This window comes from Oratosquilla oratoria, chromosome 23, assembly GCF_046742065.1.
Source record: "Oratosquilla oratoria isolate Oo_2021 chromosome 23, ASM4674206v1, whole genome shotgun sequence".
Lineage (NCBI taxonomy): Eukaryota > Metazoa > Arthropoda > Malacostraca > Stomatopoda > Squillidae > Oratosquilla > Oratosquilla oratoria.
Window position 1 is genome coordinate 3962495 of NC_134799.1, and position 27346 is coordinate 3989840.

Genomic DNA, 27346 nt, shown 5'->3' on the forward strand with positions numbered 1-27346 from the left:
CTCTAACCTCCCTTCTTCCCTCTCACCCTTTTCCACCTCCTCCCTCTCACCCTTCTTCCACCTCCTCCCTCTCTTCCTCCTCTCTCCCCTTCCTCTCTCCCCTTCCTCTTTCCCCTTCCTCTTTCCCCTTCCTCTTTCCCCTTCTCTTCCTGCCTCGACTTCTTCACTTCTATCTCCTCGTTCTCCCCTTCACCCCCTCCTCCTCCTCCTCCCCCTCCCCTTCATGCTCCTCTTCCTCTTCCTCCTCTTCCTCCTCCTTTCCAGTGATAGCTGGCTGTCATTTATAAAATGAACTGGATTCTATTAGAAATAAAATTTTAATTGGAATTGAATTGGGCTCGAGAAAAATATGGAAACAAAATTAATAGATCTGATTTAGTATTCGTATTTCATACGAAATGACGATTGAACTGGTAAAACAATATTTTATATTCCAGTATCAGACTTCATTACTGTATGATAATTTATACTATACGGTAGTCAAATAAATAGTAAAATACATTGTGTATTGTCATAAACGAATAAAAGTATATAGAATATTGTTTAAATTTATTTTAATTCTATTGAGAAACTATTTATTGTATAACTTGTGTTTTAATTTCTTATTTTCGGTTTTATTTTAAATTCACCTTTCTTCAAAGTGCTAGATTGTGCACGTCCTAATCGGAGTTGCCAATCTAGCTTTTTTCCCACGAGATCTAGCAGAATTTTTTCCAAGTAATCTTTGAGAATGAATCTAGCAGTATTTGGTCTTGAATTTGATAACCAAACCTGCTTTGCGCTGTCGACGCGATTTAGTATATATTTACTTATTGAATCAGAGTTGAGAAACTTAGGAACATAATTCAATCGAAATTAAAAAAGTTAAGCTGAAATTAATTGGAACCGAAGTTCGTGAATTAAGTTGATTCAGAATTGAATAATTCTTTTTATCACAAGTTCTGGATTGAAACTGGAACTGGAATAGACAAATATGAATTGGTCCTGACCTCTGCAGGAATGGAAATTCCAGCCAAGATTTCCAGTTTCCACACGTTCCAGACTTTCACGGTGTTCTGTGAATCTTCATCTTTACGTCGTCGTTAAATGGGTTATCACACTGGGCTAATTTTTTCTCCGACCTCAGATTAATCGGCGGTACTACCGCTTACCTCCAGAACTTTTTCCCGCCGCGAAATCACTCTGGCAAACTATTTTGTTTTCTCAACAAAATATTTTCCTCCTGCATATCAGATTTCTTCCCGAAGTCTTCGAGTTTCAAATCTGTTCCAAGAGTCGGATGAAAATATCCCAGTTAGATAACTCCTTAAGTCGTTGAATCTATCTTATTTTTCTTCTAGGAAGTTGGAGAGAATAGAAATGAAAGACTTTTTTTTTTTTTTTTTTGAAGACTCGTATATTTATCAATTTATTAACACGTTTATCTATTTTATGTGGTAAGACAGATATGTGAGAAAGCTATAGGAAAGGGGAAGGATGTTTTTTGGGCTTTTATGGATCTGGAAAAGGCTTATGATAGGGTAGACAGAAAGGCACTGTGGGAGGTTATGCAGATTTATGGGATAGGAGGAAAGCTTTTGGGAGCTGTCAAGAGTTTTTATGAGAGTAGTAGAGCATGTGTCAGGATTAGAAATGGAGAGAGTGAGTGGTTTGAAGTAAAGGTGGGACTTCGTCAAGGATGCGTTATGTCGCCCTGGCTGTTCAACTTATACATGGATGGGGTGGTGCGAGAGGTGAATGCTAGGGTAGTGGGTCAGGGATTGGAGATGGTTAAAGAAAATGGAGAAAAGTGGGAGGTGAGCCAGCTGTTGTTTGCGGACGACACTGCGCTTGTGGCAGGGTCAGAGGAGGGATTGAGGAAGCTGGTGGCAGAGTTTGGGAGAGTATGTGATAGAAGAAAGCTAAAGATAAATGTGGGTAAAAGTAAGGTGATGAGATGTACAAGGGGTGAAAGTGGCAGTAGACTGGAAGTGAACATTAAGGGAGAGCGACTGGAGGAAGTGGATAGTTTTAGATACTTGGGTGCAAGTGTAGCAGGAAAAGGTGGAGTGAAGGTGGAGGTAGAATGTAGATTGAGAGAAGCGAGTAAATGCCTTGGTGGTTTAAAGAGTGTAATGAGGAATAGACATTTGGGAATGGATGTGAAGAGGAGACTGTATGAAGGAGTGATTGTGCCAACAGCACTGTATGGGGCAGAAACGTGGAATATAAGAGAAGAAGAGAGAAGGAGTTTGAATGTGTTTGAGATGAGGTGTCTGAGAAGTATGGTGGGGGTTTCTAGGCTGGATAGAGTGAGAAATGAGGAGGTGAGGAGGAGAACAGGGGTGAAAAAGGATTTGGGAGATAGGGTTGATAAAAGAATATTAGGATGGTTTGGACACATGGAAAGAATGAGTGAAGAAAGACTAGTAAAAGAGGTATGGAAGGCAGATGTGGAGGGAGTGAACATGAGGGGACGTCCTAGGATGAGGTGGATGGATGGGTGAAGGGGGCTTTGGGGAAGAGGGGAATGTCTGTTGAGGAAGGAAGGGAGAGGACGGAAGACAGAGGTGAGTGGAGAATGGTTGTATATGGATGATGTTGTGACTGCATGAGGAGGAATAGGCGGGGTGGGTGGGGGCCGGGGTAGTATGTGTGAGTAAATTTTGACGCAGCCCGAAGGGATTTCTCCCCGTCCTCGCCTTATATGCAGAGGGGGACGGAGAGGGGGGGGGTCGCCGATTAAATGAAGCGGCCTTGCTGTGGATGTACTGTGTCTTGCGACACTGCTTCTGACCCAGGGCGGTGGGCAGGGTGCAGGGATGACCCGTCATCCAGGAGGTGCTCAGATGAGAGGGAGGGTGGGAGGGGTGTGGAGTGTATCTAGGGATGAAATGGGTGGGAGTGTTTTTATGCCTTTCCCTTTTTGGCTACCTCCCTTGTAAGGGGGAAAAAGCCTTGGTATATGTATGTATGTATGTAAATCGTTTTTTTTTGTTTATCATTATTTATTTGTTTATCCTATTTATTTTTATTGTTATTATTTTTTATTTACGGTAAAGAGAAGGAAAGGGAAGGATTTTTGGAAGTATTTGAATTTTTTATGTAGAATAATGATAAAAGATATTATCTACTGGAATATCATATATTTATTCATTCATTTACTTGTTTTATTTATTTGTATGGCGACGACATGAATATTCTAAAAGAATCATCACTTGGAAAAGAGACTTAAGGGAATATAGGGAACAGGAAGAATCACACGCAATTAACCCGTGTCATGACGTGGCACTTCTTGAAGTAGACACGTTTAGGGTAAATTCGTTTCAGTGATGAAACAAGATGGCCGACAAGGGACCCTTTTGTTCCATAAAGAGGTTAGATAAAAAAATAAATAAAAAAATATTGTGGTGGAGGTCTTGAATATTACACAAAAGAATTTATTCGAATATTATGTTAACTTGTCATAGCAACAGGTTAAGTGTATTAATAGTGGCGTCACTGCGTGGGTGGCAAGGTAAGGTAGGGGAAAATATCGATCGCTCGTATTTAATGAACTACACTTGTGCATACACGAGGTGCAATGGCCTTGAGAAAGACTGCTCGATATTTCGGCGTTTTTTTCTCGAGTTGCGACGATTTCTTCCCGAGTTATGACGGTTTCTTTTCGAGTTACGACGGTTTCTTTTCGAGTTACGACGGTTTCTCCCCGGGTTACGACGGTTTCTCTCCGAGTAACGACGGATTGTTCCCGAGTTACGACGCTTTTCTGCGTCTTATTGAGCAGTTTCCTTCCGAAAGCCGGTCACGCTGCTGATTTTCACGTTATGCCCTAATTCACCACTGAAAATGAATGTGAACAAAAGTGGGATTTTTTCTTTGTATTATGCAAAACATTGGAGGAGATAATTTACGTGTAAAGTATATTCAAAATCAGTCAATATATCCTTTCCTCTTGGCCTTGCTCCTAACCGACGCCCCAACCTTCCCCAAACCTTCCAGACCAATACTCGTTTCCATCCCTACCCTCCTCCGTCCTTACTTCTTTCCCTCCTTCCTTCCTTCATTCCTTCCTTCCCTGCCGACTTAGGGCGGATGCTGTAACATTGGAAGGACGCCGCGCGAAGGAATCAGCCAATCAATCAATTCTCATTTTCCTTCCCACCTCCCTTCCCCCTTCCTCCTCCCCCCTTCCTCCTCCCTTCTCTTCCTCCCCCCTTCCTCCTCCCTCCTCCTCCCCCTTCCTCCCTACTCCTCCTCCTCCTCCTCCTCCCACCTCCCTTCTTCCTCCTCCTTCTCCAACCTCCCTACCTTCCTCCTCCTTTTCCAACCATCCCCCTTCCTCCTCCCTCCTCCTCCTCCCCCTTCCTCCTCCCTCCTCCTCCTCCCTCCTCCTCCTCCTCCCACCTCCCTTCGTCCTCCTCCTCCTCCAACCTCCCTCCCTTCTTCCTCCTTCTCCAACCTCCCTCCCTCTCCAACCTCCCTCCCTCTCCAACCTCCCTCCCTCTCCAACCTCCCTCCCTTCCTCCCTCGGCCTCTCCAGACACTTGGACCCTTCAGGCAGGCACTCCCTCTTCGAGAGGTTCCTCGTTGACAAAATGTCTTTTTCTTTTCTTTTTCTTTTACCTTTTGTTCTTGTTTCTTTTCGTATTTTTTAAATCTTGTTGTCGTAAGTGGCTTTCCTCTTGTATAAATATTAATCCTGTTCAACCATACTCTTCCTTCATTTAATTCTTCTCTTCCTCTTCCTTTCTTTACTTCTTCCTTCTCTTCTTATTCTCTTCCTTCATCTCCATTCAACAGGAGACCTTTTGGTTCATAACTAGGTCGGATAAAAAATATAATTGAACAAATAAATCGGTGAATAATAAAAAAAATAATGATAATAAACAAGCAGGTGGATGATGATTACAAATTGTAAAAAAAAAAAGATAATAACACGAATAAATAAAATAGAATAAGATAAGTGGCAGGCATTACATTGTAATGCCTCTACAGAAAGTTTATTCCATTCATTTACTACACGGTTGGCGAAGTTGTTTCTACCCATTTCCAAATTAAATCTACATCCTGACAATTTGAGACCATTATTTTTTGTCTGATTCATCCTCATCTCCCTTGTTTTCCTCATCCTCCTCATCTTCCTCATCATCCTCTTCCTCCTCATCTTCCTCCTCGACCTCCCATCTCTACTCTTCTTCCTCGCTTCCCCCCCCCTTCCTGTCTCATCCTGTCTCTCTCCCTGCCTCTTCCTCCTCTGTCTCTTCTTCCTCTTCCTGTCTTCTCTTTCTCCCCTCTTCTACCAGTCTCTTCTTCCTCCCCTCCTCTTCTTCCCCTTCTCTTCTTCTTCTCGTCTTGTTACCTGCCGCCCCTCGCTTCTATTTCCTCTTCCCTCTCCTTCCTTCCTTCCTTCCTTCCTTCCTTCCTCCTTTCTTTTCTTCTCTTTATTATTCATTTCACTTCCCCCATCATTTCTTCTTTCCTCTCTTCTCCTCCTCCCCTCTTCTCCACTCCCTCCATATCTCCCCATATCCTCCTCCACATCCTTCTCCATTAATTCTTCCCTTTTTCTTTTTTTTCCTTCTTTCTAATTCCTTCTTTATTCCTCCTCCTCTTCCTCCTCGTACTTTCTTCTTCCTCCTCTCTTCCTCTTCGTATTTTCTTCTTACTCTCCCTTCAACTTGGCATCCTCTACCCTTTGCCTGGTCGCCTAGTTTACTCCCCTCACTCCCTCTCCCCTCTCTGCCTCTCCATCCCTAGGTCACCCCAGTCGGCTTTCCCCTCCCTCACCCCTCACTCCCCACCCCCACCCCACCCCATCCCTCCCCAATCACGCCCATCGTTCCGCTGTTCCGTCGCTGGAACCTTTGTTCCCTGGTCTAACTGAATGCCTTCAGTCTGGTTCTCTTTGTCTCGTCTCTCTCTTCTCTCTCTCTTCTCTCTCTCTCTTCTCTCTTTGTTTTATTTCTCATTTCTCACTCTCTTGTCTTTCGTGGACTCGGTGAGACTATACCCATCGGCCTCTTCTTGGATTAACATTTAATCTTCGTTTATTATTATTATTATTATTATTATTATTATTGTTTATTATTATTATTTATTATTATTCATATTATTATTATTTTATTATTATTACTATTAATATTATTACTGTTGTTATTATCTAAATTATTATTTTATTAATTTACTAATAATATTATTGCTATTATTATTATTTATTATTTCATTATTTCAATATTCTGTAATTTTGTTTTATTTTCATTACCTATTTATCATTCATTTCTATTTTTGCCTCCCCAATCACCTCCAATTTCCCCCATCGACCACATTTCTGGCGCTCTCACGAATTCCAAAATAGAATTTAAACAATAATGTGAGTACTTCCCTTCCCCGGCCTGTGTTTTTTACTCTTCTTCTTCCCTCGTGCAAGACTTTAGTGGTACCTCTACGGGTCAGATTCACGAACGAGTAGTGTTCACTTAAAAAAAAAAAAAAAAAAAAAAAAAAAAAATATATATATATATATATATATATATATATATATATATACACATATATGTGTGTGTGTGTGTGTTTACTGTCCTCTTCTGGCCCCCCGTCTTGAAAGGGGTCGCTGCGGACCGAGACCCACAGTCATCTCTTTCAGAAATCGTTCGACAGAACAATGTCAGTAAAGTTGACCGCCAGGCAATTTTTTATTCACTTCTGTGAACTGAAGCCTTGGTGATGTTATTGTGGACGCTCCATTATGTGTCTGTTATTATGGTGGCACACTAAGCATTTCTCGCTAGCATGCTACTTGCTTTTGCTTCTCCCTCTTCTTCTCCTCTTCTCTCTCCTCCTCTTCCTTCTCCTCCTTTCTTCTCCCTCTCTTCTCCTCTCTCTTTCTCCTCTCCTCCTTCCTCCTCTCTCTCTTCTCCTTCCCTCTTCTCCTCCTCTCCCTTCGTTCTCCCTCTTCTCTCTCCCTCCTCTTCTCTCCCTCTCTCCCTCTTCCTCTTCTCTCTCTCTCCCTCTCTTCCTCTCTCTTCTCCTCCCCTCCCTCCCTTTCTCTTCCCCCTACTCTTTTCCTCTTCTCTTCTCTTCTTTTTTCTCCCTTCCCCTTCCCCCCCTCCCCTCCCCTCCCCCTCCCCCTCTCTCCCCCCCCTCCCTCCCCTCCCCCACCCCCCCTCCCCCTCTCTCCCCCTCCTCCCTCTCCTCCCTCCCCCTCCTCCCCCCCCTCTTCTCCCTCCCTCCCTCCCTCTCCCCCCTCTCCCCTCCCTCCCCCCACCTCCTCCCTCTCCCACCTCTCCTCCCTCTCCCATCCCTCCTCCCTCTCCCATCCCTCCTCCCTCTCCCATCCCTCCTCCCTCTCCCATCCCTCCTCCCTCTCCCATCCCTCCTCCCTCTCCCACCTCTCCTCCCTCTCCCATCCCTCCTCCCTCTCCCATCCCTTCTCTCTCTCCCATCCCTCCTCCCTCTCCCATCCCTCCTCCCTCTCCCTTCCCTCCTCCCTCTCCCATCCCTCCTACCTCTCCCATCCCTCCTCCCTCTCCCATCCCTCCTCCCTCTCCCATCTCTCCTCCATCTCCCACCCCCTCCTTCCTCTCCCACCCCCTCCTTCCTCTCCCACCCCCTCCTTCCTCTCCCACCCCCTCCTTCCTCTCCCTCTCTCCCATCTCCTCTTCCTTATCCCACTCCTTCCTCTCCCCCTCCTCCCTCTCCCCTCCTCCCCTCCTGTCTCTCTTGTACCTTCATCTCTCTCCCTCCTTTCTTCCCTCCTCTCCCTCCCTCTCTCCCTTCCCTCCCACCTCACCAGCCTCCCTTCCTTCCTTCTTACCTCCATTCTCTCTCTCTCTCTCTCTCTCTATCTATCTCTCACTCTCACCCTCCCCCTCCCCTCTCCCCCCCGTACCTCCATTCATCCCTCCATTCAGCTTTCTCTAATTCCCCTCCAAGTCAAGGCACTCCGCAGCAGCCAGACCTCCATCCTCCTCCTCTTCCTCCTCCCTCTCCTCTCTCTCCTCCTCTCTCTTCTTTCTCTCCTCCTCCTCTCTTCTCTCTCCTCTCTCTCCTCTTCTCTCTTCTCTCTCCTCCCTCTCCTTCTCCTGTTCCTCCTCCTCTTCCTTCTCGTCTTCCATTTCCTCCTCACCTCCTCCTCCCCCTCCTCTTCCTCCTCCTCTTCCTCCTCCTCCTCTTCCTCCTCCTCCTCTTCCTCCTCCTCCTCTTCCTCCTCCTCCTCTTCCTCCTCCTCCTCTTCCTCCTCCTCCTCTTCCTCCTCCTCCTCCTCCTCCCCTTCTCTTCCTCCTCCTCCCCTTCTCTTCCTCCTCCTCCCCTTCTCTTCCTCCTCCTCCCCTTCTCTTCCTCCTCCTCCCCTTCTCTTCCTCCTCCTCTTCCTCTTCTCTTCCTCCTCCTCCCCTTCTCTTCCTCCTCCTCCCCTTCTCTTCCTCCTCCTCCCCCTTCTCTTCCTCCTCCTCCCCCTTTTCTTCCTCCTCCCCTTCTCTTCCTCCTCCTCCCCTTCTCTTCCTCCTCCTCCCCTTCTCTTCCTCCTCCTCCCCTTCTCTTCCTCCTCCTCCCCTTCTCTTCCTCCTCCTCCCCTTCTCTTCCTCCTCCTCCCCTTCTCTTCCTCCTCCTCCCCTTCTCTTCCTCCTCCTCCCCTTCTCTTCCTCCTCCTCCCCTTCTCTTCCTCCTCCTCCCCTTCTCTTCCTCCTCCTCCCCTTCTCTTCCTCCTCCTCCCCTTCTCTTCCTCCTCCACCTTCTCTTCTTCCTCCTCCCCCTTCTCTTCTTCCTCCTCCCCCTTCTCTTCCTCCTCCTCCCCCTTCTCTTCCTCCTCCTCCCTTTTCCTCTTCCTCCCCCTTCTCTTCCTCCTCCTCCTTCCTCCTCCTGGTGGTGCCGCCAGGTCCCCATCGACCCAAGTGTGCCGCATTGCATCTTCCTCCTCCTCCTCCTCCTCTTCCTCCTCCTCCTCCTCCTCCTCCTCCTCCTCTTCCTCCTCCTCGTACCGCCCACCCGCCCACTGCCTCTTCTTCATGACCAACTTCCTCTTCTCCTCCTCCTCCTCCCTCTCCCTCTCCTCCTCCTCCCTCTCCCTCTCCTCCTCCTCCCTCTCCTCCTCCCTCTCCCTCTCCTCCTCCCCTCCTCCCTCTCCTCCTCCTCCTCCCTCTCCTCCTCCTCCTCCCTCTCCTCCTCCTCCTCCCTCCTCCTCCTCCTCCCTCTCCTCCTCCTCCTCCCTCTCCTCCTCCTCCCTCTCCTCCTCCTCCTCCCTCTCCTCCTCCTCCTCCCTCTCCTCCTCCTCCCTCTCCTCCTCCTCCCTCTCCTCCTCCTCCCTCTCCTCCTCCTCCCTCTCCTCCTCCTCCCTCTCCTCCTCCCTCTCCTCCTCCTCCCTCCTCCTCCTCCCTCTCCTCCTCCTCCCTCTCCTCCTCCTCCCTCTCCTCCTTCTCCCTCTCCTCCTCCTCCCTCTCCTCCTCCTCCCCTCTCCTCCTCCTCCCTCTCCTCCTCCTCCCCTCTCCTCCTCCTCCCCTCTCCTCCTCCTCCTCCTCCTCTTCCTCCCCCATTCCCTTTTCTTCTTTATCCCCCTCTTCCCCCATCCCGTTCCTCCACCTCTTCCTCCTCCTCCTCCCTCACCCTCTTTTTCTCTAGTTCGTTAGCTTTCTATATATATATATATATTTTTTTGTCTAACCTGTCGCGTCCCATTTTTATTCTCTTGGTCGTCCTTCCCCGTGCATGGCATTCGTCCTTCATCTCGTTTCTCTCCCCCCTTACTCCTTTAAACCCCCTTTCCCCTCTCCTCCTCTTTTCCCTCTCTCCTCCTCTTTCCCTCTCTCCTCCTCTTTCCCTCCCTCTCCCCTCTCTCCCGTCCTCCCTCCTCTTTTCACCCCCTTCCCTTTCTTTCCCTTTCTCCAACTCCCCCTCTCCATCTCCTCTCATATCTTCATCTCTCTTCCTCTCCCTTTCTCTCTCTCTATCCATCTGTGTGTGTGTGTGTGTGTGTGTGTGTAAGTATATATATATATATATATATATATATATATATATATATATATATATATATAAATACTCTTTTCATAATATTCTTTCCTTCGAACAGCGCTATTTTTTCTTTTGTTTTCTATTCTCGTACACTCTTCTTTTCTATATTCTTTTGTTGCCGTTGCCATTTTTCTTTCGATCTCCTCGCCTCGTTTGTATCATTCCATTCCGCACATTTCCACATTTTTTGTCCTTTCTTCTCCTGGTTTCCTACTTTCTCGTATCGCATATAATTTTTTTTAATCATTTACTTGTTAAATCTATTTATTTTTGTTTATTTCTCTTGTCTGTCTACTTATTCGTCTTTGTGTATATGTTTTGATTCCAAAGAATTTTTGTCTGTATTTATTCGTTTTTGTTTATATATTTAGTTTCCAAATATTTTCGCTCATCTTTTGTTTCTCAATATTCGTTAAGGTTTTTTTTCACCTCCACACTTTTTTTTGTTTTTTATTATTATTATTATTTTTTTACTTTTTCTTTCTCCTTTGTATATATTTTTCTTCCCATTTTCTTATTTTATATATTTTCTCTCCCTTTCTCCTTCGCTCCAAGTCTGCCATCTGTTGGCGATTTTTTCTTTTTCTTTTTTTCGTTTTTCTTCATTCTTTGCTCAGTTTAATTTTATAGAAATTAAGTTTAAATTAACGTTTTGTTATTTTGGCTGTAGTTAAGAGAACGTTGTATTTATATTTGTACTTCTTGCTATTATTGTTAATAATTGTGGTCGTTACTCTTTCTGGTAACCCTCCCGTCATAATGTCGTATTTTTTTTGTTTTGGTTGAAGATAATTATCATAATCATTGTTATTATTGCTGTTATTATTGTTATTACTAATCTATTGGGAGTTAATTTTGGGTCAGTCGTCTTTTAATTAAAGATAAAAATAGAATATTAAGATAAATTAATAAATTGTGTCGCCATATTGAAAGTACTAAAGAAGGGAATGGATGTGTTGTCTTAAGCGTCGTTTATACTACGCTGCTTTTATTCGCTTTGAACAAACGTCTTAACTCGCTAGCGACTAAAATCTTGAATTCGTAGCGTCTGTTTGACGCTGACATAAAGTTAAGTATGTTCAACTTTACCGCTCGCGCCTAGCGTTTCAGTAGCGAATAAAGAAGCCAGCGTCTAGCGTCAAAAGCAGCGCCAGAAATGAACTATCCAGACGACCGCGGAATTCAAAAGCTTTACTGAAGGGCATGTAATAAATATCTATAACAATAGATACATACATATACATATACCAAGGCTTTTTCCCCCTTACAAGGGGGGTAGCCAAAAAGAAAAAGGCATAAAATCATTCCCACCCATTCCATACCTGAATACACTCCACACCCCTCCACCCTCCCTCTTATCTTAGCACCTCCTGAATGACAATAGATAGATAAATATCTATAACAATAAATTAATAAATAAATGATAATGATAAAATAGAAAAAAGAAGATGTACAAAGATATACAGAATATATCTCATAACATATGAACTATTGTGTATAGAAATATAGATACTTGTAGATGGTAAATGTATTTCCATAGATCTCATGAATAACGGGTCGACTTAAATGTCTTAGGCATGGAACACAGTGGCATTATTCTTATCTACCACCACAAAGGACAGTAATAGTACAAATTATTAGATTGTAAGCTATAGAATAGACAATTTATGCGTGCCTCTGCTCCGTAGGGGTGCCCCCAAGACAGTCCCTAAAATATTAACTGCATGTAGTCATGGATTTCTTGTTTTTTTCTGTGAAAAGATAGGATAGAATGGTCGTATATCTTGGCTATAGTATAGTCCACCCTTATAAGAAGGTGATTTGGGTACATATAAGTTTTATGTTAGTAATATTACGCAGATCGTTGAATAAAGGAGAGTAAATTTATTGTATATTAAAATTCTAGATTAGTGTGTTGACCGATTTGTCTAAACTCGAATTAATAATGGTTCGTTAACTGTAGTCTCTCCCCTTTCTGCACGTTATGACGTCAGAACGTCGCATTGCGGGCGAGAAAAAACAAATGAAAGTCGAACGACGCATCTTCAGCGCAGATAAAAAAAATTGGTATTAATATTTTGATTCACATTCCCGATTAAATTTTATGATTATATAAAGATTTTTTGTGTTGTCGAAATGAATGGAATTTTTGAGACATGAGATCTAATACTGTAAAAGTTTACTGGGATATGCACGTATACAAACGCACGTGTGCACGCGCGTACAACACACACACTCACACTCGCACTCACACACATACTCACACACATACTCACACACACACACTAGAAATGTCATTAAATACATGTTCCTAATCCCTAATCGAAAAATCCATTTTTAAATTATATATGCATTTTTCTTACCTGGCCTCGTTCCAAAATCTGTCGTTTTGTATTCAGCCAAGAGCTGAAAGCTGACAAAAATTTAAATGGCGAGAGAACTGCAATGTTGATATATATATATATTATGTATGTATATATCCACAATTCACTTTAATTCTAAACCATCAACATCGAAAACCTCGAGGAGGGATACATGTAGAAATTGATACGCGGTGCAGCTAAGGACTCGAACCTCCGCTAGCACGTAACAAGTGACAGTGACTTAACTGATTGCGCTATCGATGTTGATGGCTTAGAATTAAAGTGAATTGTGGTTGATAGATGTATATCTGTTCACTGGGACCCATTCAGTGTTGTGTATATATATATATATATATATATATACACTCTCTCTCTCTCTCTCTCTCTCTCTCTCTCTCTCTCTCTCTCTCTCTCTCTCTCTCTCTCTCTCTCTCTCCCCCTCCCTCCCTCCCTCCCTCCCTCCCTCCCTCCCTCCCTCCCTCCCTCCCGTAGGCGCAAGTTAAACACATGACATTAAAATCTGCCAAGATCATTCTCTCCCTTCGTGCCTCTCACGTCACACAAAAGTAAACGCACGCACATGTACACACACGCACACACACACACGCACACACACACACACACACACACACACACACACACACACACACACACACGTACATACAAACACACACACACACACGTACACACACACACACACACACACACACACACACACACACACGTACATACATACACGCACATACACACACACACACACACACACACACACACACACACACACACACACACACACACACACACACACACACACACACACACACACACACACACGTTCGCGCGCGCGCATACTAGACTTGTCAATTGTCGTCCGTGTGTGTGTGTGTGTGTGTGTGTGTGTGTGTGTGTGTGTGTGTGTGTGTGTGTGCGTGCGTGTGCATTTACGAAGTAGAACAGTTGTATCATAACACAACCCGACCTTTCACTCCTTTTTCACATCGCCTCATTTATCACGTCACACCCTCGTCATCGTCACACCCGACAACGTCACGTCGCGTCAACACACGTCAGTCACATATTCGACAAAATTACAAAAATCCTTCCTGTCACGTATGATGTCACATGCGATTACATGACACTCTCACGTCACACTCACTCTCACGTCACACGCATTCTCACGTCTTTCGCACTGAAGAATGCAAACACACTACGAGCGTCGCGCGTGATTGGTCAAAGCGAAAGAGTTGACAGTTCGTTAATTAACGGTTTCTTTTTACGTCACTTATTCCAAGTTGCAGCGATGGCTTTGTAATTGTGACATTTTTGACGAATTAAAAAGTGTTACAATTCGTAGAGGCTCGTTAGCACTGGAGAATCGCAACAAAATATGTTTTATTAAAATTTAGAATACGTTTTATTAAAATTTAGAATATTTGAGAATTCGAATGCATCTTGTCGACATTTTGAAAGCTCCAACACCCTCACCTCCATCTGGAGGTGCAACCACGAGGGGATGACACTCGGTCTCTGGACTGCGCCTCTCCTCTCTCTCTCTCTCTCTCTCTCTCTCTCTCTCTCTCTCTCTCTCTCTCTCTCTCTCTCTCTCTCTCTCTCTCTCTCTCTCAACGGGTGCAAAATTTTCTTCTTATAGAAATTTATGGAAGATTCTGGGGACCGTTGCCGGCCTCTGTGGGGGCTGTGGGTTTCCAGTCAGTGATATTGGAGGCATCAGTAGAGAGTTCGAAATGGACAAACTGGCAACACGCTCCCAGTCCACCGAATTCAGACACCAACCCACGTCACACACACTGTGACATCACATCTTATGACGTAACACACCATATGACGTCACACACTATGACCTCACACCCTGTTACGTCACGCCGCTGCACATATTCATCACGACCTTTTTTCGTCTTTTCAGGGAAGAACAAGATGTCGATCTTCCTGCAGAAGGCCGCTACGCGACGGGAATCTTCTTCGTGGACAAGACCCACCACCAACAGAACGAGAAGGAGTTCGAGGATCTGGCCAAGTCCCACGGACTCGAGGTGAGTTCGTCCTCCAACCCCAACCCCCCTCAGGGGACGCCCTTACTCCCGTGAAACCTCAGGAGCAGCGTTGACCTGAATGAAATAGGCTTGATTTAGCGTGGATCTCAAAACCGAGATTGACTGCTGGAGATTTTTTTTTTTTTTTTTTAGCGAGGTTGTCTGAGATGGTTATATCAATATTGAGTCTGTCTCAGGGGTATTTGTAATGTGAATGGAATCCTCTAGCGCTAGACTGGACAGAGTATTTTGAAAGTTCAATTTACATTGGATGTGTCTCAAAGGAATATAAGAAAGAGTATAGGAAAGAATATATACTTTCTCGTGACTATATTTTCTATCATTACTGTTGTTGTTTGTTGTTATTGTTATTGGTGTAGGCCTTGATGTCATTGATAATCTCACCATATATATCCTAGGATAAACAGATGGTTCTCCATGATAGGCTATTAGAAAGCGCTTCTAGTACCCGTAGTTTTCTAGATTTTCGGAAATTCTAGCTCTAGATATTCGTAATTTCCTAATTATAGTTGTCCTTAATTAATGGTGTGAGCAGTTCCTGTGTGTACTTGAGTTCTGATTATTCACGATTGTTTGTGTTCGTGTTTGCGCATTGGTAACGAGAACTGGGTAACGTGGATGAGGTGTAGATTCATCAACATAATTGATCATTCATGTGTGCTTATGCCTAATTTACACAATGGTTTCTGATACCATTTCACAGTCCATTTGATATCGGAACCCTTTAGGAGAAGACTCCTTTCATCAAGGTTCCTCAATCCTGGGACGAAATTGTCCTCATGTTTTCCTATAGAAGAGTGCCTCATCTTTGCCAATAGGGGGTTGGCGTGACCGGGGCTAATGGCACGAGATACATGTCATTCACATTCCAATCGGCCTATTGGGAGGGAGGAGGAGAGAGGGAGGAAGAGACGAGAGTGGAGTGACCTAGTTTTTGCTCGCTGGCCTGCTTGGAAATCGACCACGGGGAATTTTGTTGGCTGGCGTTTACACAAGTGGGTGTTGGTCGCATTGGGGATGTCATCTGGGCCACCGGTTAATATCAAACTGACAGATGATGATGATGATAAGGCAGGACTGTGGGTTTGATACTGAGGAAGTATGTGTGTGATTCACTATGTTCTTGGATCACGTGTTGGAATCGTGATCGACTGCTATTTCCCTCCCGGAAGAGAGCTTAAAGCTCATATATGACCGATCTATGGGTAATGCAATGAACTTACACGCACGCACACACCCAACTCCCCGCCCACGATAATTGGAGTAATGACTCGCAGCGCAGCGATACTGAAATAGTTTCAGGCCTGGGCGGGATTCGAACCCGGACCTCCGTAGTGGCAGCCGGGAACATTACCTACTGTGTGTGTGTGTGTGTGTGTGTGTGTGTGTGTGTGTGTGTGTGTGTGTGTGTGTGTGTGTCATTATGTGCATGTGCGCATTTGTACGAGCTTGTGTGTACACATATACGAAAAGTGTACACGCTTGACTATGAAATATGTTCATGATACCGAGTCTTGAGAGGGAGGGGGACGGGGAGGGAGATGGGGGGAGGGGAGGAGGAGGAAGGGGGGTGGCACTGTTGTTAGGTCGGATGTCAAGTGATGGAATTTGAATGACAGAGTGAGTCACGGGACGCGAGGGAAGTTCGCAAGATGGGGCCTGAGGCGAGGAAAAATTGCTGAGGAGGAGGAGGAGACGAGGCAGAGATTTGATATATAATATCATTATAATGGAAGACGATTCCTCTACCCTACTCTCCCATTTTCTCCCTTCCTCTCCTCTCCTCTCCTCTTTCCTCTCCTCCCCCTCCTCTCCTCCCCCTCCTCTCCTCTCCTCCCCCTCCTCTCCTCCCCCTCCTCTCCTCTCCTCTCCTCCCCCTCCTCTCCTCTCCTCCCCCTCCTCTCCTCTCCTCCCCTCCTCTCCTCCTCTCCTCTCCTCTCCTCTCCTCTCCTCTCCTCTTTCCTCCTGTCCCCCTCTTTTCTCCCTCTCCTCTCCCTCTTCTCTCCTCTTTCCTCCCTCTTCTCTCCCCTCCCTTCCTCTCCCCTCCTCTCCCCTTCCCTTCTCCCACTTTTGTCTTCTCTACTTTTTTTTTTCATTTCCCTTCCTCATCATGAAAGGTTCTATCTATTCCACCTCCTCTTCTTTCTTCTCCTCCTCTTTTTCCTCCTCTTTCTTCTCATTCTCTTTTTCCTCATTCTCTTTTTCCTCCTCTTCCTTCTCCTCCTCTTCTTCCTCCTCTTCGTCCTCCTCCTCTTCTTCCTCCTCTTCGTCCTCCTCTTCGTCCTCCTCTTCTTCCTCCTCTTCTTCCTCTTCCTCTTCTTCCTCCTCTTCTTCCTCTTCCTCCTCATCTTCTTCCTCCTCCTCCTCCTCCTTATCTTCTTCCTTTTCCTCATCTTCTTCCTCCTCATCTTCTTCTTCCTCCTCATCTTCATCTTCCTCTTCCTCCTCCTCTTCCTCTTCCTCCTCCTTTTCTCCCTCCACCTCTTCTTCGTCCTCCTCCGCCCTCTCTTCTACCAATTCCCTTTCATCTTCCCCCTCTTCCCCCTCCGCCCTATCTTCCTACTCTTCCTCTTCCGCCTCCCCCGCCTCATCTCCCTCCTCCGCTTCATCTTTCTCTTCTTCTTCCCCAACTTCTTCCTCGCCCTCTTCTTCCCCTACCTCTTTCTCCCCATCTTCTTCCCCCTCTTCTTCCTCCCCCTCCTCTTCATCTCCCTTTTCTTCCTCCCCTCTTCTTCCTCCGCTTCATCTTCCTCCTCCCATCCTTCTCCTCCCTCTTCTCTTCCTCTTCCTGATCCTTGCAAAGGACTTCCCCATGACGTGTCCTGTGCCATTCAGACAGCTTGTACTCTCTCCCTCCCTCCCTCCCTCTCTGTCGCATCCCTCCACATGACATCACCTCACATGACCTCGCCTCTTGCCCTCCTTCCTTCCTTCCTTCCTTCCTTCCTTTTGTCTACATTCTTTTATCTCTGCTTTCCCCTCCTCCCCATTCCTCATTCCCCTCCTCCCCGTTCCTCATTCCCCTCCTCTCCCCATTCGTCATTCCCCTACTCTCTCCACTCCTCACGTCTCCTCCTCTCCCCACTCCTCGCGTCTCCTCCTCTCCCCTCCTCCTCTTTTACTTCCTTTACTTACTTTTCCTCTTCCTCCTTCCACTGTATCGTCAGTTGCTGCCAGTCACTCCCGCTTTCTTCTCCTCCTCTTTTTTCTTGCATGTTTGCTCAATCTCGATGTCGTTTCTTTCTTTTTCTCTCTCCCCACCCACCCTCTTTGTTCTACTTGTCACACTTTTAATTCTTCTTGCTCCCCTTCTCCCCGCTCCTTACTGCTGTGTATCCTTCCACCTCCACTTTCACGGTTCTTAACCTACATTCCTTGTGTTCGTTTCTTGTCTCGTACACATGTTCCTCCTCTCTTGCCCCTCCTTCCCCTCCTACTCCTCCTCTTTTCCTTTCTCCTTATCCCTCTCTTCGTCCCCTTCCTCCTCTTTTCATTTCTCCTTATCCCTCCTCTTGTCTCCCTCCTCTTTTTCTCCTTGATCCCTCCCACTTTCTTGACCTCTGTTTCCCTCTTACATTGAGCTGTCGTATAATCCTGAAACAGATTACCAAACCTGTCGGTTCCTTCTGCAGATACGAAGATGTTGAAACAACAATTTGTCGTAATGCCTCTTGGGGGACGACTTGGGTTGGGGTGGGGGTAGAGGCTGACGTGAGATTTTCAAGTTGCATTGACGGGAATGCAGACCCTCTATGCGTGAAAAGAGGGCGAGAGTGCATAGTAGGCTGAGGTGGGGGAGATGGGTTCAACGGTTTCTGTCGATATTGCCACCCTCTTGTCCCGAGAAGTGTTTATCCTATTGTATTTTTCACCATAACGCCGGCTTGGAGCTCCATGTGACGACTCGTGCCAGAAAAGAAATAGATTTTTCTCTATGAAAAGTCTTCAGCTTCGTCGTATTTCTTGGATCCTTGCCAGCGTTCCCTTCGTCATCGCCTTTGTTTTCCCTTTTCCCGCCATTGCCCGCCAGGCACTCCCTCTTGACGTCACGGTCGTGCTGGCTTCTCATTGGGCATCGGTGGCTTACGTCACGCCAGTGGAGCGATTCTGTTGGCTGGTTGGGTTAGGAGTTGCCCCTGACGTCATCTCTCTCCCTCGTTGTGATAGGCTGTGAGAGTTTGGAGCGAGAACGCCTCCCTTCCAGAAGATCGTTACTTGCTGTTCGCATGACCTTGGCCAGGTCCAGACTTTCATTTATATATTTATGATTTTTTTCATTTACTTTTCTTAATCACCCTTGACACAAATCTGTGATTACGTGAAAATACTTAAATGGAATGAATTATAAAAATTATACAACATGCAGCCGTTTAAGCGTAGACTAAAGCCATGTTAATACTTAAGAACACATTTAATTTTATTTGACTTTGGCTTCCCGAATTGCCTGTCAAGAAGGTGGACTTTGCTAAGTTTACAAACTGAATTTCCAAGAGGTTCTCAGATTCCAGAGACGACGGAGTGAAACGAGAGAGTGTTTGTCCGTAGACTATATTCAATTAAATATTCCTGTATAAACATGTACACACACACACAAACACAGGCGGTCGCGTTCTGTACATACACACGCAAGTTATATTTATTAAGTCTTATTACGTGGCGTTACATTCCAAAGCACTAGTACCTCACCACAGTGCATGGAATTGCGCACTTGCCTAACATACCTCACGTACCTGCATTGCGTCAAATACTTTTACGTCACGCAACATGTTCCCACATAGCAGAACACGTATCAACATCAACCTACTCTACACCACAGACCCACACGAATACCTCTCGTGCCCCCTATTGTGCTACTTTCTTGTTTTGATTCACCTTATTCCAGTTTATTTTTGCTCAATTTAGTCGTCTTTTTTATAGGATCGTTCACTTATATTTTAATATTTTTCATTTAGTACTCAACTCTGCTCAACGAATTGAGTATAAGGACGTGTGTGTGTGTGTGTGTGTGTGTGTGTGTGTGTGTGTGTGTGTGTGTGTGTGTGTGTGTGTCAGTCAGTCAGTCATATTTTTTATCTTTAAAATAAATTTCATTCACTGGTTTCTCAAGAAGGCTTAAGACCCAGTCCAGGAAACCCGATAGGTTTAGCTGGCTTCATCTCCCAGCCACTTTTTCAAGCGACATGTCGATAGTATTTTTTTCTTGGCGGTTTTTACTCGTTTCTTTTAGTTTTATTCTAAGTTATTTCCGTAAATCAGTTCAAGAGCCCCAGGAAGTAATAAGATCCATCATGATTTCTGCAGTATTAAGAGTATGATCAACTGCTTACTGATAACACTTGAATTGTATACGTCGATATACGAAAAATAAAGGAAAGTGGCTGAAGATATATGAATGTGAATTTACCCCCCGACCGTTGGTCTTGGATTCAAATACGCAGAACACGAAATAAACTATTGGCTGATAGTAATACGATTCCCATATCATACCCAGTGATTTCCATTTTATGAAACACGCGAGTACACACGCAGACATACAGACAGAAACGCCCACAGAGGCATACAGACACAGAAGACAGCTAAAGGCATTGGAAGCGACAGACAGAACAGGAGGGGGAAGCGGAGAGAGAGAGAACTGTCCTGATAGACGATGTATTAGATGTCACATTCGGGAATTGAGGTTTGCGTTCCGAATCGAATCCATTTGTCCGATTCCTTCCATGTTGTGCACAGAGTTCTCCGTATGCATTCGATTCAGGATTCGAAATAGGCAGTGAATTAAACACGACGGTGTAATATTGAATTTGTATGAATGTATGCACATGTATTTATATAAATGTATATGTGTATATAACCATGTACTGTACGTGCATGTATGTATATATGTATATATATATATGTATATATGTATATATATATATATATATATATATGTATATATGTGTATATATTTATGTATATATGCGTATATATTTATGTATATATGTGTATATATTTATGTATATATGTGTATATATTTATGTATATATGTGTATATATGTGTATATATTTATGTATATATGTGTATATATGTGTATATATTTATGTATATGTGTATATATTTATGTATATGTGTATATATTTATGTGAATATGTGTATATTTATGTATATATATATGTATGTATATATGTATGTATATATTTGTATATTTGTATATATAAATATATATGTATATATATATATATATATATATATAATGTGTGTGTGTGTGTGTGTGTGTGTGTGTGTGTGTGTGTGTGTGTATCACTAAGACAAAATGTTGTAGCACATTTGTAAATAACAATCACGAAGAACCCACAGTCGGAATAAAAGGAAACTTTAGAAGAATGTGTAACTTCTATATTTCGGCTAATAGCTATAGCCCTCTTCAGGAAAGTACAGATTACAAGAATTTGCAGAGACATAAGTACAATGAGATATGAGTAGAAGGGGAACACGCAGAGTTAAAACAGGACGACCCGTCACGCAGGGCGGAGTCAGAGGTGAGGGGATGTGTGGGTGGAGGTGTGAGATCATGGGTGAAACGGGCGGGAAGCAGGGTCAGGAGGGTGATAATTCTTAACCAAGCGGCTCACAGCTAGCCGTGAGATTATGTCCGGGGACCATTGACCTTTGGAGATATTCAAATTCGGACATTTTTCGATTAAGGCTGATTCAACAATTTTTCTTCTAAAACTACAGTTGGACTTGAACAAATTTTGGCCTTGTCCCAGTCAAGACTGTGGTTTTTGGTACTAACGTGTTGGAACACCGCGGATTTTTCTTGGGCATACCTAATGTGCTCCATTAACCTGGTGTTAAGATCCCTTCCGGTCTGACCAAGGTACATTAAATCACAATCTTTACAAGGAAGGTTATACACTCCTGGGGACTCATTTCCCTTCAACCTTTGATCAACATTAACAATTTGTTTGTAAACCGTGTTAGGATAATGGTAGGCAACTGTGAGACACTTGTTGGGAATTAATTTAAAAGAAGAACTGATGGAATTACAATATGGGATTTTTAAAACATCTTTGAAAGAGGGTTGTGTGGTGGGAACTGAATTTTTAAGGTGGCTGGCTCTAGCCTTGCTGAGGGCTTGATCCAAGAACCAGGACGGGTATACCAATTTCAAAAGTTGCCTTTTGATGAGGTCAATCTCCCGGTCCAAGAATCTAGGACTACAAATCCTAAAAGCTCTCAAGAAAAGGCCGGAGGCAACACTCTTCTTGACTTTGTCGGGATGGTTGCTAAAAAAGTGGAGATAGCTACCTGAGTGGGTGGGTTTTCTATAAACTGTAAAAAATAATTCTCCATCAATCCTTCTAATTAAAATGTCAAGGAAAGGGATCTGATGACATTCTTCCCATCCTGTCTTGAATTTGATGTTTGGGGATAAATGGTTTAACTTGTCCAGAAATACCTCGAACGCACCCCACTTATCCTCCCACGCTGAGGAAATGTCATCAACGTAACGGAACCAAATCATCTCAGGTGGTTTGATGGTGGGTAACAGAGTGCACTCAAAGTACTCCATGTACAAGTTAGCCAAAACAGGAGATAAATTAGAACCCATGCTGCAACCGAATTTCTGTCTAAAAAATTGGTCCTGGAAAGAAAAGACATTGGAGGAAACACAAAGGCGAACTAGATCAATGATTTTGTTGACTGGAAGGGGGAAATTGTCCTGGAACGGTTGCAGTCTGGTTTCTAAAAATGAAAGAACATCATCAACATTAATGTTAGTAAAGAGAGAGGTTATGTCAAGACTGAGTAACTTGGCATCCTGTATATTAACATTCTTAATTTTGGAAATGAAATCTGAGGAGTTTTTAATGTGAGAGTTGGAAAATTGGCCAACAAAAGGTGACAAAAGGTCTGAGAGCCATTTAGAAAGTTTACTTGTACAGGAGCCTCGATTGGAAATAATGGGCCTCAATGGAATGTCTGCTTTATGAACCTTCGGAAGACCATAAAAGTAGGGGAGCTTGGGGTTTGTGACCTTCAGATTGTTAATGCAAATATCCACTGAAATCTTGCGAACTTGTTTGTTGAATTCAGCGGCTGAGGTCTTAAGGGGTTTTTTGCTAATCTTTTCGTAAGTTTCTGAGTCATCTAACAAATCATAGGCCTTCTTAACATAATCTGAAAGTTCCAAAATGACAACTTGGCCTCCTTTGTCTGCTTTGGTAATAATGATGTTATCTAACTCCTTCAAAGGTGACAGTGCAACCCGATGTCTTTTGGTAAGCCACAATCTCTGTTAAAGCACCCAGAAATACCATTAAGCAAAAAAAAAAAAAAACTTTGAGGCAAGTAAAATCTTTATCATAATTATTATTGTGATACTAAATAGTCTAACACATGGTGTTTCTCTGGTGTGAGTGCGAAGTTAAGGCCAAGCCCCAAAACTTCTAACTGTGTCCTTGTAAGATCGACAGAAGTTACACATTCTTCTAAAGTTTCCTTTTATTCCGACTGTGGGTTCTTCGTGATATGTATGTATAGTTTATCAACCACAATTCAGTTTAATTCTAAGCCATCAACGTCGAGGAACTCGAGGAGGCGTACATGCAGAAATTGATACGTGATACAGCTAAGGAGTCGAACCTCCGCTAGCACGTAACAAGTGACAGTGACTTAGCCAATTGAGCTATCAAGAGAGATATAGGTTAAGCGCCTTTTTCTTATGTTGGTATGCTCGAGTTACACATGAAATTTTGGGTTGAACCCACCTCCGCCATGATAGTACAATTGGTAGTTTGCAACGAGGCAAAGTATTTGTACAACAATGAATGGCTCCCAGTGAACAGTTTTATATTTATCAACCACAATTCACTTTAATTCTAAGGCATCAAAGTCGAGGAACAATGTCTGCATGTATGCTTCCTCGAGTTCCTTGAGTATATATATATATAAATATATATATATATAAATATATATATATATATATATATAAATATATATATATATATATATTGCATACATTGATTTGTGTCTAGGTTCACGAATTGTTTTCCCCTCATTCTTAACACATGGTATTCGTGGAGCGTTCGAATGGCGTTGAAACAGTTCAGAGAATAAGCAGAAGTGTTATGATCACAATCAGAAGAAAAATATACAGAAAGGATTCTTTATGGATAATAAATGTTGCACCGAGTATCACTGATTGGAAACCCAAAGCCCCAGAGTTTCAGTAGTTGGCAATGGTTCTTAGACCCTCTCGTAGATCTTTCTGAGAAGAAACGTAGGATGCTTTCTGTGTTATCAGAACGGGGGAGGAGGAGAACGTACATGCAAATTTAGTAATTATTTTTATAATGAAAGCATATATAATTAAAAATAGTAAAAATCTAACTAGTTAGCAGTGGGTAATACGTTTACTTCAGTCACACATCCAACCTCAACAAATGTACACAGAAGAATGGTCAGCCACTTACTTGAATGGAGGTGATAGTGTCGTGATATAACGACTGATATATGATCATAATGTAACGACCATTCAAGCTGATGGAGGATGTATATATCCATAAACATATTTTATGAATTTTCAAGTAACGTTTATTTCCACAAAACCCTAATATAATTTGTGATCATATTTTTTCGCTCCTTCTCGATGAAATAATTATATTTTCTTTTTCACTTGAATGCTTTAGTCAATACATTTTCGATCTAGCAGTAAAGACGAAATTCTAATAATTTTCTTAAATCATCAAAAGTAACGGAAGAAATAAGACGTCTTTAAGCTTTTATGATAGAAATTCTGTCTCAATATCGACAACCACCAGCTGGAATTTGAAACCAATCATCGACGACATGTGGATAGAGATCTTCTTAAAAGACTGATTCCAAAACGTCATTTATCAGTCGACGTTGTCATCAAAATTGAAGACATTATCTATGACGTTTCCTTTTATTCATTTTGCTCATACGAATATAAAATAGAAACAAATGTGATTGAACTAAGATATTGAGTCACAGTTTCCAAATCTGTTTAAAAATAAAGAATGTCTTTTAATCTAAATTTGAAAGAGTTGTAAGCCAGGCAGCAACACTACTTTGGTCAATTTCTCGACTTCATTGAGGACAAGAAATGCAACAATTTAAGTTCTGTGTTTTTATCAGTAACACGTTTTTCTAACCATATAGATATGATCAACTGTAACATATTTAATACCAGCTAGACGTCAGACAACTTATTTGGTATCGTGGACATTTTGAAGAGGTTGTGCAGTAAACATTTTATAATGTTTTGAATAGCGGTCATTGACATTGTTTATCGGATAAGAATGTGACCTAGGGAAAAATCACACACAAACACGGGATAATTAAAAACATTCACACTAGTCTAATATATTATTTAAAAAAGATAAATAAAAAGTACGAATTACCACACAGCGCAAGCCGCATTTGATGAATATCTGCTGCACCTGACGTCTGCGTATTTAGTTATTATACGAGTTCTCATGTTCCAGAAAAAAAATATTTGGCAAGACTTGTTCGTAATTTCAACACTTAGCAGACTTGGGAGAGAGGAGGAGCAAGTGTCAATTTGCTAAAGTTTAATGATAACAAGTCTTTGGTCAATGTGTTTTGGCAAACCACACTTGTTCCCATTTTTCTTGCCCCTTCCTGAACTTTCCTCCCCGGCTAACGAACAAGAGTTTAGATCACAGCTACCAGTAACTTTCCCCCATGCCCAAACTGTCCCAGTCAGTCGATCATAACTGAAAACTGGCAGACAAGTACTAGAAAACAACGGAAATGTCGTCATTGCCCTCGCAATTCGTTAAAAGAACAAGTCCGCTGACAGCCTCACGATGGAAGAAAAGTTGTCGTTGATGGGGGCAAGAAAAGAAGATGAAGAGGAATTGCGAAGTTCTTTACATTGCTGAAAAGAACTTGTCAAAGTAATACGAGACGTTGTGGGAGTAAAGTGGATATTTTTTGGGGGTCTGAAGAGGCTAACTTTCGGGATAAACAAGAAGACACAGAGGAGAAGGGGAGGAGGGGGAGGAGGAGGAGGAGACGAGGAGTGGAGGGAAGTAGTGTCAGAGACGACGGGAGATAGGATTGTTGGATAGCGGCTGTGTTATTAGCCATTATCTTAAAGTTGCATCGCCTTCCATTTACCCACGCAAGGCCTACTCTCCCTCTCTCCCTCTCCCTCCCTCCTCTCTCTCTCTCTCTTTCTCTCTCTCTCTCTCTCTCTCTCTCTCTCTCTCTCTCTCTCTCTCTCTCTCTCTCTCTCTCTCTCTCTCTCTCTCTCTCTCTCTCTCTCTCTCTCTCTCTCTCTCTCTCTCTCTCTCTCTCTCTCTCTCTCCCTGTGTGTGTGTGTGTGTGTGTGTGTGTGTGTGTGTGTGTGTGTGTGTGTGTGTGTGTGTGTGTGTTTACCTGGTTGTATCTTACGGGAAGGGGAGCTAAGCTCGTTGTGTCCCGTCTTTGTATCTCTCCATATCCAGTTTGTTCTTAAATCCCTTGTATTGTTTTTGTACACACTGTCCCTTCATCCAATTTGTTCCACACATCCACCACTCTGTGGGGGAAAGCTGTTCTTTTTCAGGTCTCTTCTATAATTGTCCTTTTTTAAGCTTCTTCCCATGTCAGTCCATCGGATTTGTTGTGTAACCGTGACGTTTTTTCTTTCCGTAACAAAGAATTGTTAACGAACGAAGGAAGAAGAATTAGAGATTACGAACAGAAGTTTCATACTTTGGCTGCCAGTTATAGGCGCCAGTTAAGATATCCACGGCAGTAGACATACTTGTACAAGTTTTTTTTTCTGTTTGCTCTGTTCGTGTCTGCTTCAGTACATATTCGCTTAAAGCTCTTTCACCATGTCATGACACCTCCCCCATAAACACACAGAGAGAGAGAGAGAGAGAGAGAGAGAGAGAGAGAGAGAGAGAGAGAGAGAGAGAGAGAGAGAGAGAGAGGACGAGAACATAAATGCTCATAGTTCCAATAGAATATTTAAAAGCGGGTTTATTTATTTTAGGATTTTGAAATTGATGTGTGTACTCTGGTTCGTACCCAAGTGAATATGTGGAATTGTCAATATATCACTTCCATAATTGAGGCAGTCAAATTTCTCTTGGACATTGAGGTTGGTTGGGTCCATAGCTTTTGCTAACGAGAAAAGTTGCCATAAATGTTTTTTGTTGGAATGAATTCTGAATTGAAAGGCAGATAAAAAAAATTAATTGAATGAAAACATATGCAGAAAGGGTGTATTAAAAATTGGTCTTCTGATACTGGATTGATTAACAGCGAAACAGTTCGTTGGTTTGATCATTTGGCCATACTAGAAGAAGTAGAGAGGGAGTCTAAAAGTCTTCACGTTCGAGTAGAAAGAAATACTGAAAACTGTCGAAACAGTGTACGGTTTCTTAGCAATTTATTTCTGTACTAATAATCATGAAATACAGTAACCTTTCGATATGTGATTTTTCTATAAATATTTCTAACGCTTCGCAATTGTGACGTCAGAACGTTCGAACACATTATTGGATCCCTATCGTCAATGTCTTCCGATAATCCGTGGAAATATGAATAAAATTCGTCTTCACGACAAACCCAGTATCGGAACCTACAGCGCCTACGTGTGTAGTTATTGTTGTAGTTTTCGTTCTCAAAGTCGTTATTGAAAATATTGGGTGTGGCGAAGCGTGTGGGGAAGTGGTAATTTTGTTGCCATCGTCGTCGTCGTCGCTGTGAGCGAGTCGTCGGGACGAGACCTACCCGGAACTTTCACTTAAGGACTCTGGGTGACTCTCCGACCTCTTGGGAGAGGAAATGAAGCCTTTTACTTTCATGACCAAATGTATTAGACCTTGTGCAACGGTGCCACATTTCAGTGGGGCTGCATCGAAGTGACCCCTAGTCTTGAAGTGGAGGGAAGAGTT

At 43.3% G+C, this 27346-nt stretch overlaps 1 protein-coding gene across 1 annotated transcript in view; it reads left to right on the top strand.

Moving 5' to 3' along the window:
- The window catches only part of LOC143037891 (uncharacterized), a 166111-nt gene that overhangs the window by 68194 nt on the left and 70571 nt on the right, over positions 1-27346 (top strand). The window contains exon 4 of the mRNA XM_076206526.1: positions 14275-14401. Within this exon, the coding sequence (XP_076062641.1) occupies positions 14275-14401 (127 nt within the window). The remainder of the gene's footprint in view (positions 1-14274; positions 14402-27346) is intronic.